General features: G+C 50.1%; 1 protein-coding gene across 1 annotated transcript; it reads right to left on the bottom strand.

Annotated features, from left to right (window-relative positions):
• Nucleotides 1-6,819: 6,819 nt before the first annotated feature.
• LOC149366806 (uncharacterized) lies at nucleotides 6,820-11,054 on the bottom strand. The gene is made up of 2 exons (XM_089552437.1): nucleotides 10,868-11,054; nucleotides 6,820-7,497 (listed from the first exon to the last, which is right to left on the bottom strand). The coding sequence occupies exons 1-2, from the start codon at nucleotides 10,951-10,953 to the stop codon at nucleotides 7,266-7,268; spliced, it is 318 nt and encodes a 105-aa protein (XP_089408563.1). The 5' UTR covers nucleotides 10,954-11,054; the 3' UTR covers nucleotides 6,820-7,265.
• Between the last annotated feature and the right edge of the window lie 339 nt (nucleotides 11,055-11,393).

Consider the following 11,393-nt stretch of genomic DNA (forward strand, 5'->3'; position numbering starts at 1 on the left):
CCGGAGACCTTGGTTCGATTCCCCAACTCGGCCAATTTTCTACTCTGTTTTATTAATTTATCTGGTCTGACTAGAATCATTAATTAGCCTAACTGGTTAATTAACTAAACTGAGTCCTACTTCCTTGCAGCATCAATACACCATCCCTTTAATTGGTTGCATCTTCACTAGGAGGAGGTAAACTTTATTAAAGAAGAGGTCTTAGGCGCGGATTGGGGTCATGTTCCCCTCCCCGCGGTGGGCTCCTCTTCTAGGCCGGACGCCAGGTGGCCGACCGACGATGTCGTTCGGCGACCTCTTCGGCTCGCTCTGTGGCTCGAAGTTGAACCTCCGGGTCCGAGCTGAGCAGCGCGGCCTCCCACTGAGATTGGGTAGAGAGCTGCAGACTGTGCGATGGCTTGTCTTGAGTACATGAGTATAGGATGTGCGGTGTGTCTGCCTTTTGGTGCCCACAGAGAGAACAGACGGGGCTGTACTGCTCCGGGAACCATATGGAGTACATGTATGGATTAAAGAAAGTGTCTGTTTGGAGCTGCCGCCAACTGACTTGTTGTGTTTTACTGAGGGATGTATGTGGTTCTGGGAAGATCTGTCTTTCTTTCTTGAAGTGGGTAGTAATTTCTTTGTAGGTTGTCATTCGCTCCTTGGCCGACCTGAGCTCGGGGTAGCGCACCTCCCGGTTAACCACGAATCCTCGGGCAAATTGGTGCGCCGCCTCGTTTCCAGGATGGTCCGAATGGGCGGGGACCCAGATCAATGTTATCTGGCGGGTATTGGAGATTTTTTGTAAGATTTTGATGGCTGCTGAGTGGGCCCTTCCTTTTGCAAAATTTCGAATTGCTGTTTTGGAGTCACTTATGATGTATTTGGCAGTGGTGGAGGTAATGGCTAAAGCTATGGCAGCTTCTTCGGCCTCCTCCGGAAATTTTGTTTTATCTATAGTCGCCGATGCAAGGGGAGAACCTCGATGATCGGCAACTGCCAGAGAAAAGGCGTCTCTGTCCGCATGTTCTGCCACGTCCACGTGCGCCGTGTCTTTCTGAACTGAAAATCCCCGTTTGAAATTCGCGCACTGTGACGTCATGACCATTTCGGCCCATTGAAAAGCGTGACATTTCTGTCGACAACTGCTGCTTACAACAGCGAGGCATTAAAGGCTTCCGCCTTAAAACGCGCCGGTGTGCTGTGCGATGTGAGTGCATGTTAAAGATCCCCAGGTGGTCGAAATTTTACCAGTCACCTCCACTACGACACCTCTATCTCGCTTTCTTCTTTCCCTTTCACCATCCTCCATTCCCTTACGGCGCGGTTCAGGTGTCCACGAGATCAGTGAGAGAGATACTACGCCATTTCGTTTCCTCAAAAAAACAAATTTACCGATTTTATCAATGCAGCCTAGTTTAGCAATGAAGCCTGTCACGAGACCTCGCCGACGCGCCACCAAAAGATGAAGATGAATACGCCTTCATGGAACCATTAAGCGCAAGCAATTTCGAACCATCGCAGCACTATGACCCTCAGCTGAATATTGTCCAGTATAAAGAAGGCAAAACAGCCCCACCCACCGATGTCTGCAGGCGCCAATATCCATAGTTCGTAAAGAAAGATGGTATCGCTAAGAATAATAAAAATAATAATTGGTTATTAAGGAAAGGAAGATAGCGCAGTATCTGTCTTAACATCTCAGCTGTACACTTGAACAGCGCCGTAAGGTGCGAGTAAAAGAGAAAAAGAGGAAGAGGATTCTCGTTAACTACTATTGCCCCACAAAGACCACGTACCTTCTCGTGGTTCCCAACTGTCTTTGCGAAGAAAATACGCAGGCCTCCCACGACGACCCGACCGCTAGGCAACTCTTGTTTATCTGCGAGTAGTACTTCCAACTAAAGTACTACCTAATACCAGTATCAACCGATGCCGCACAATATATAGAATGCGTGTTGAAGTTTTTGAGCGACGAAGAATACCACCTACTAAGCCAGCAGGAGTTGTCATGTTAATCCCATAACCAATAAGGCCATTCCAGAAGATCAGCATAGAACTCCTCGACCTTCTTACGACGCATTTATAAGGAAGAACCAGTGCGAAGAAACACGGACACACGAAGAAACGACACACACACGAGCGCTCTCTTCGTGTGTCCGTGTTTCTTCGCGTTGTTTCTTCCATTTAAATGCACCACCAGCTAGCCCGGAACCTTGCGGGTCTCATTACGACGTCATCGTTCGAAAACAAAAGTATATTTGCGGCGGCTGACTGCCTCACCTAGGGAGTTATGATTAGCGGGGATGCGAATTTGGAGTTTATAGAGTATGCCTGCAGTTAGGGAAAGAAATTCGTCAAAGGCTGCGCATTCCACCGCTCCCTCGTAACATGCAAACCCAACCGATACCGCCAGGAACCGGAAGCCAGGGCAGTGGCCCTTCATGAACGATATGGCGATGAAAAAACACCGTATCAGTGGATGCTGCATGTGACTAGCACGGAGCCGCAGCAGTTGCGCACACTTCGCGTAAACCTACAATTATAAAGGAATTACCCCAGGGAACTAACCACGAGGAAGCAAAAGAAATAGCTATAGCGCTTGTGCAGACAGCTCCAGTGATACCTATTTATTCAGTGATTGATAAACTGCAATGCTAAATTACGCTAGAGGCAGAGCCTACGCTGACAGCTACCAAATACTGACCCAGAACCTATCCTCTTCCTGCAGCACTGAGCTCATCTAGGCGCCCGCGCACTCTGGAAACGCTGGCAATGAGGCCGCCGATTCTTTAGCCCGAGGGTGGAGTAACCGGGCACAGGCGGACCTCATGAGAGGTTTCTCAAAGGAGCGCGCGTGCACCTTCGCTGAACTCATTGCGAATGCTCATGCCGAAAGACAATTATACCAACCCCCCGAGTCCTCCCTTACTACCAGGGAGCAACACCTAAGGCGCCGTCTGCAAACGAGGACCATACCAACCCCCTCTCTCCTCTCCCACTACCGAACCATCCCACCTGCCTACCCTCTGTGCAATGCACAGAAGGAAAACATGACCCATATCCTCCTGGCCTGTCCGGCTTTGCCTCGACCCGGCGGGCAGGGACCACTCCAAACATGGGAGGACTGGGAGACATCGCTACGCTCCACGGACTCAGCAAGACAAAAGATCGTCGCCGCAGCGTCATGGACATTTTAAGCACAGAGAGTTGAGTGGGGTGGGGCCATGCGGGGCACCATGGGCCTGGGAGGCCCGAATTCCTGTGCACAGTAAAGTTGTTCTCTGAAATTCTCTCTCTGGAAGAAGATGTCTCTGTCCCATCTTCTTCCGTCCCGTCTGTCAGCGCTGTTTTGCCGTACCATTCAAGTTTTGCTCTCTCTCTGTCCCTTACCTAGGGAGCCAAACCAAAGCGCGAACGCGACTGCACAGGAGAAGAAATGTCCAAGCTCTTCCTCAAACGCAACCCGCCGCGACATAACCTCTCTCCTCGTGAAATAATAATTGCGAGAAGCGGAACAGCATTTACGGTGGAGACGACGCAAGCCATCCTGCGCTACAATCTGACAACCTGTAGAGGACAGTCACTGCTGCCATCTCCTGCCCATCGACATTAGCGACGACTGTTCCATCTCACTCAAAAACCTGTGATCTCCCCTATGATATGTAACCAGCACCTTATAAAAAACCCCGAAAGGAGTCTTTAAGGTGATAAAACAAAACGAAATGAACGGACAGTCCTCCATACACACATGCTCCACTGAGCTCTTGAGCGGACATCTCCGACATGCATGACATGCCGACTGAGAGTACACGGCCTGGGAGGTCATCCTCCTTTACGCTCCACTCCGCTACAAAGCCGCTATAGAAATGGCCACTCGGATAACACCTTTTCGGCTCGTCCACGGCACGGAGGGAGCCACTACGCTCGATGCCATGCACCCAAAGGTCACGGGATAAGAGAAGCTAGACGCCAATGCCTACCTTCGGCATAACAGAAGAAAGTCTGAGAGCTTACCAGGCTCCGGGTCCAAGACGAGCAGCGTACCAGCATCCTATGCTAAAACCAACGGCGATGATACTCAAAGCACAAGCCATATGAGAGAGGCCTGGTGTGGACACCAATGCGCCGTTAAGAACTTGGTGAAAAACTGTTACCGGGTTATTTTTCGGACCTGCGAAGAATAGACGTATCAGATTACGAACATGTTCTCTAGAGAGCGAAAGCGTTTCAGCGGCGCTGAGCACGGCCAGAAATGGCGCATATGGTGCATTTGAAACCTGATACGGGCATAATGAAAACTATTCTCATTCTATGGCTGTGTTTTGGGTCTTTTATTATGATCGTTGATGTACACTAGTGTATGTATTCTCAGTTTTTATTCTTATCTGTCTTTGTGCGTTGTACCGCCATGAACAGAAGGCCGCCGCAGTGGCTCAGTGGTTGTGGCACTCAACTTCTGTCCAGAAAGACGCGGGTTCGATCCCGGCCGCGGTGGTATCACTTCGATGCAGGCGAAATACTGGAAACCCGTGTACTGTGTGACGTCAGTGCCCGTTAGAACCCTATGTGGTCGAAATTACCCGGAGCTCTCCACTGATGAGATCTTTATACAGTGAGTCCCTTTCGGACGTTAAACCATATCAACCAAACTATTGTAGTCTTGTGTGCAATGCCTGCCGCACTTGGCAAAGCGGGAAGAGGTAAATCCCGCTCTCCTTCTGTCGGGAACAGGAGGGAAAGGCCGGCAGGCGGCTGCCAAAAGAAGAAATGCAAAACAAAATGGAGCAAAAATAACGGGCAACCCGGCATGCTTGGCAGGTGCCAGAGTGAAGATGGACATCACCTTCTCCACTTTTAGGGGAAAGGAGAGGGAGGCCCGAAGGTGGCTACCACGGGAAGAATTCAGAGGGTGGGTGCCGTGGAGGGAAGAGTTATGACGCGGTAGGACAAATGCGCCGCGTGAGCACGGCGAACACGGGAACAACCCGGCGAGTGGCTACCAGGGAAGGAGAAGGCCCAATCAGCCATCAACTGTCGCTGATCAACAACTTAAGCCTTGATTAGAATCTATAAATAACAAGGCTTCAGTGGAATCTTGGAGACAAACTGCTATGTCCAATATTGCTGATAGATCAAACAATATTTCCCGTTGGTGCGCGCAGGGGAGAAAAATGGCACAGAATATCTTCATTGACTGTCTTCGGTCATAAAAGTGAACAAGAGAAGAGGAGCCTCAGGGAGCTTCACCAACGTTGAGACAAGACGTTGTGCCGCAGGACGCGTTCAAGAATACAAAGAGGCGCAGTGCCAAGCTCAATGATATGAAACAATGCCGTCGCGTAAACCATTTATTTCGGTTTGCCTTGAAAACGAAGGCCACATATCGAACATTGCATTCATGGTGTCTGCCAGCTCATATAAAAGAAGTGCAACTGTCCGAGATTAAGAAATTGTGGTTTTCTCTTCTGATCATTTAAGCGATATTTTCACCAGGTATTCTTTCTTGACCCATCATTACCTCAAGAATTGTGAAACGCAAAGCTTTGCTTAAACTTTCATGGGTATCGCAAATTATGTTGACTGGCGAACTGCAGAAGGACGTGAGCAAAGAGTCAACACACGGAGTTCCCTTGAAGGTGAAAAATCAGGTCATATAAACCAAAGAAGAAAAAAGGACGCTTCAGCAGTTTTCACCTGGCGGGGCACCTAGGTTCAAGTTCTTAATGAAGTCACAGGTGAAGTGCTGGCAGGGGCGGCTTGTTTGCTCGGAGCTTGGTAAGACCTCCAAATAGCGGCAAGAACTGGGCACGGTATTACGCACGCGCTCCGCCACACGCTCCGTGATGTGTGGGCTGCTTACAGCGAGCCACTGCAACCGGGGAGCCAGGCTTAGAAGTCTGTACAGGCTCTTCTCGCCCACAAACTTGTTCCTCAGGCATAGGTGCGTCAGACATAGCTTTTGACTTCCATCCGTTTCCCTGTAGAACGATTTGAATGCTTTTCGCGTGACTGCCGTGTGTCCCAAGAAGAGAACACGAAGGCTCTGACCGTGCAAGAGCGCCATGGCCGCACCCGCGTCCCTCACGTGCGTGCGCTCAATATCCAGGACAACGAGGTTGGCGATCACGGGCAGTACGTCGGTCAAGATTTGGTCGTTGAACAGGAAGCAGCCTTCGAAGCAAAGGGCACGAAGCGACGGGAATTGCAACAGCTTGGCTAGCCCGATGGCAGACGCGAATACGGAGTCGGCGTGGTCCAGCAGCCGGAGATCACGTGGGTATGGACGGCCCGCTTCGGCGGTGAAGAACCGCTCCGCACTTAACCACGACTGGCGCAGTGAGAGATGAGTGAGAGTCGGCGGCAGGTCGCTCACTGTGACCCTGTTCTCTCGAAGGTGGTCGAAGCGGAAGCCGCGAGTGATGTGCAAGACCTGCGAATAAGTGAGGACACTTGTAGATCCTTTTAGTACGCTAGCACTTGTAGTGGCCATTCCCCGTATTTATCCGTTGCGTGTTTATCAAGAAGTTGACGTTTCAGTGTTTTGGGGAACAACAGCGCTGTATGGGATTGCTAGAGATGGGAAACTTTCATATATCGCATTATCCATTCAATCCAGACGTCAGCGCCAATTCCTCCCATATTGGCTGGCAGGAAGCCAACTGGAGCGTCATATTGTTGATATGCCAACGGTCTCCGGCATGAAAAAACTTCGTCACCTAGCATGTGTTAAACCAACAAGAGTGGTTACAAAGCAGCATCGTTTTTCTATGCCTAAAACGATTCGGCTACCACGCAGCCTTTCCCGCTGCGTTGATGTCCAAAATTTAATTTTCTAAACATCAAACCCCGTTCAGTCACCAAGTGCGCTTAAATAGCTGAAATCGAATTTCAATGGAGTTTTGGATCCCAGGGCTAACGCTTTCATGCTTGGTGTGTCGACAGAAAAGAAAAATATAACTTCACCTACATCATCGTCCAGAGTGGGCCCAGAACCTAGAGCAGCTCATTCATGTTTTGTAATTTGGTGTTATCGATGAGGGAAGGGATCTTGATAAAAATGACTGAGTATTCCTTTTTCTTCATTTAAAACTTTGACGTCCTGTTAAATGAAGATCACAACAATTGCTGGCGTTAAAGAAGCGCTATTTTTATTACAGAATGTACGTGTTTCTTCCACATCGACTACTCCGGTCCCATAGCGCTCGTATAAGACTTTGGGCTCGGGTTTGAACGAGGGGACCCTTCGTTAAGTACTGATGCCATGAAACGCTCACCCTGAGTTAGGGGCAGTGCTCGGCCAGGTAGGCAAAGAACTGCCGCGGAAAGTCTCTCTCCTTTTCCTCCGCGGTGGATGTGTCCATGGAACTGGTTATGTGCAGTTCCACGATGTTGGCGTCGACGTGGGTCTCGAGGAGGCTTTGCACCTGTCGAGCCTTGAGCGGAAACGACGTCACGCGTAGCACGCGCCGCAGCGAGAAGTCGCGTGCCACACGCCACCATCGGCGACATACCCTGGAATGAAGAGGCGTGCGCTAGTGTTGTCGCATTGTTTTATTTGACACAAATATAAGCGGTAACGTATACGTGAGCTCTAGAAGAGGCAAATCTCATTAATTCCGATGTTCATGAGCCGTTAATTCACCGTCGTAGAGTCAGAATCTATTGAAGCTAAGAGTGATCTGACCACTATAGCATTCAGACAAAATATACATGAAGGATTCCGGCGCGGTGATTTTCCTCAACGCTCTGAACTGGAGAGGGTACAAATAAAGACGTGGGAATGGAGGCATAATGTTCTCTTGCCGCTTACTGATGGTGTCGTTGCGAGCGGAATTTCCCACGTTCTGAACGTTTGCGGAATACATTGCCTGAGTATGATTCCTGCTACACCAACCTTACACCTCCGTCGACATATGGAGAGAACCCTTTATCGCTACTACCACGCCATGGTCTTCGCTAAGGTGATTATTCGGATTGGTGCCACTCTACAGGCGATCACATAGTACGTGCGGATGAGACGCCCTGGACTGGCACCAATCCGAAAAATTCAATTGCACATCATTGAAATTGAAATTGCACATCAATTTCATCTGCTCCATTGAAATCTCGGACGCCACCCGTGACCGGCCAGCGGCTGCGCCCGTCGAAACTGAAAATACTGACTTATCGCCAGTTACTCATCTTCTGCACCTTTAGGAGATCAGCTTGTTAGAAAATCCTGAGTGATCAGTAGTTGCCCGCTTTACGCGCCTTTGTAGATGAGTTTGGTGCACGCCAGTCTCATCAGGAGGACCAGCTTCCTCGTGACTGCAAGGGAACCCTGTCTGATGTGCACACCACACTGTCGACGGATTTATGGAACGCGGAGTGTCGACAGTGGTGCGTCGAACATCGGAGCGCCGTGCGTGCCAGCCCCGCGTTGCGCGTGCGCGCGCGAGTGGTGTGCGCGAGGCAGGCACGAGGAGGGTAAGGCTACGTGTCAGGAAACCGAGGTGTTGAGGAAGACACCGCACCACAAGTCTAGTCATTCAAGCGTGGAAGTGGGAGCTGTCAGACGTTTGATCCGTGCTCCCAGAGACTTCCCTTGGATCATCGACGGAAGACCATTGAGCCTCATTCAACCGTGGAGGTGGCAGCCGTCAGACTTCGGGTCTGTGCTGCCGTCAACTTCCCTTGAATCCACGACACACGCCTACTGCAATTGCCATTTTGCTGTCAAGGCTTCCTTGGATAGGCTGCACAAGCCTACGGCGTTTTGGAACGCCATCGACAAGACCTGGCCACGGTTTTCCTGCTGCTGCCCAGTTCTTGGAGGCGACTGACAAGAGTTCGTCAGCGTCTCCCGTGTCATCTCCCTTCCTCCTCTCCTGGCTCTCTATCACCACCTCCGTGGACGCAACGCCAGCGACGCATCGCAACTCGCCAACCCGCGTCTGTGTCACCTGCAAGGCCATCCCGCTCCAAATGAGATGCTTTGTATCCGGTGAACTCTCTCCTTTTTGTCTCTAGTGTTGTACGCGTTTCTAGTGTGCGTTTTCCTTGATGTTTTCGTATCTTTTAAGGCGGAAGCCTTTAATGCCTCATCGTTGTAAGCAGGAGCTGTCGACAAGAAATGTCACGCTTTTCAGTTGGTCGAAACGGTCGTAACGTCACAGTGCGCGAATTTCAAACGGGGCCAATTGTACTTTGGCTACTAACCATGCAACCAATTAAAGGGATCGTATAGTGATGCTCCAAATAAGATTGAGTTTAGTTAATTGCTTACTTCACCAATTAGTCCAATTAACCTTTCTAGTCAGACCAGATAAATAAATAAAACCGAGTAAGAAATTGGCCGAGCTTGGGAATCGAACCCCGGTCTCCGGAGTGCGAGTCGAGCACGCTACCACTCGGCCATGCCAGCTCGATGGTTTGGAATGAACAAAGGTGCGTCTAGTGAATACGGTGTCTTCGTTCACTCCCATCTTCCTCCCTTCCCGTTACGGCGAGGTTCAGGAGTGCACCGAGATATGCGAGACAGATACATTTCCTTTCCTCAAAAACCAATTTACTGACGAGCAAGGCGTACTTGTCCGCGTTTCAGATTGGTCCAAATTGTCATGATGTCACCACGCGCGAATTTTGACGGGTGTCCACCGAAATATGTGAGACAGTTACTGAGCAACTTTCTTTCGTCAAATACAATTTTCGACTAGTGTCTACTGAGATATGCGAGACAGTTAATTCGTAATTTCCTTTCCTCAAATACAATTTTCATTTTCATCACTACGGCCGCTCTAACTATACAGAGGGACTAGATTCAAGTACCCACCACCACACAAAGCCCTCACGAGGGAGGAAGCAGTCGGCTGGCGTAGGCTACAAACAAACTCCTTCCCCAACTTGTACATCTATAACAAGATGGCACCAACACAATACAGAGCAAACTGCCCCTGGTGCGGCGACACACCCACACTATACCACATCACATGGGAGTGCGAACGAAATAAAGCATTCCACCAACACGAATTCCCGAGTGCGGAGCAATGGGAGAGCCGGCTCACCAGCAGCCAGCTCGCGGCCCAAAGGGCCTTAGTGCGGCACGCTACAGATGCAGCGCGACTCAGTGGAGGCCTGGACTAGGGGCCCAACCTTGCTGAAAAGAAGCCTCAAGTCGCCGGCGCCACGAAAGACGACGGAGGCTTCGAATCTGCGAATCTCTTAAAAGATCTAAATAAAAGTTTTCTACATACATACATACATACATACATTCTTCTTTCACTCCACTTCCTCCCTTCCTGTACAGTGCGGCTCAGGTGTCACCGAGACGACAATTACTGCACCATTTACTTTCCTTAAAAAGCGTTGCGTTCAAAGGGCAAGGCGTCGCGCCGAACGGGTGGTGGCGTTCAATGGACTCAGTGGCAGCGCTACAACACGCTGTCGCGTTTCACTCCTAAAGGCGAAGCTTAAGCGTCATTAATTGGCAGTTAATTAATGCACCAACAAAATGTGAAGTGAACAATCGCGTAGCAGAATGCAGCACTCAGGCTTTCGCCTTTCAGCACTTTAGCCGCTAAAGTTCCTCGTAATTTTTTTTATTAGCTCCTTTCCTTTAAAATATAAACACGGCTTCGTTTCGTTTTGTTTGATTTCCTTTTTCCTTTCCTCGAACCTGCACGCGAAAGCGTGCCCCTTCATCAGTCGGGGACGCGTCCATCCGATTCGCGACACCCTGGCGTCTGTATACCACTGAGGTGCAGAGGAAGGTCCCATAACGCCCACCCAAGCTTCAAAAGAGTATGGGACTCAAGAATGTGGAATTTTTACAGATGGAAATTGGGCCGTGAGCTGCTGAGCCGCAACTCTGTTTCAAAATCTGACGAAACGTTTGTCGACTTACCCCGCGCAGGCGCATACATCATCAAACGACGTCAGGTGCCCGAACACCTCCAAGAGAAGGCTCTCCGGCAGATGCTCGATCTCCATGGCCGCCACTTCTTCTTTCTTCTTCTACTGAGTAAATTCTTCCTTTGAACGTGCACGTGGCGCTCTTCCACTTATAGGGGCTGGCGTCGGAGAAAAATTCAGGGGGCCCAGGCAGCACAAACTGTTGGCCCAATATTGGGAGTCTGTTGGCTATGTGTGGCCCTATACAGGACCAATGTTGCCTTCATTGTCCCCATATTGGCACTGCCACAATGTGCCATTTCCAACATTGGCCCTACTTGTCCGATGTTTTCCCCATATTGGCAATGCCGCTTAGTTACACCTCCAACGATGGCCCTACCTGTCCGATGTTTTCCTCACATTGGCAATGCCACTTAGTTACACCTCCAACGATGGCCCTAAATTTCCGCTGTCGTCCCCATATTGGCAGTGCCGCCTCATTACACCCGCAACGATGGCCCTACTTGTCCGCTGTTTTC

Source organism: Amblyomma mixtum, chromosome 1, assembly GCF_055824585.1.
Source record: "Amblyomma mixtum isolate Tamu chromosome 1, ASM5582458v1, whole genome shotgun sequence".
NCBI classification, from domain to species: domain Eukaryota; kingdom Metazoa; phylum Arthropoda; class Arachnida; order Ixodida; family Ixodidae; genus Amblyomma; species Amblyomma mixtum.

Excerpts from the sequence above, each read along its gene's own strand:
- LOC149366806 (XM_089552437.1), bottom strand. The coding sequence starts at position 10,953 with ATGGAGATCGAGCATCTGCCGGAGAGCCTTCTCTTGGAGGTGTTCGGG. Across the intron at positions 7,498-10,867 it reads GATGTATGCGCCTGCGCGGG|GGTATGTCGCCGATGGTGGC; the intron begins GTAAGTCGACAA and ends TCTTCATTCCAG.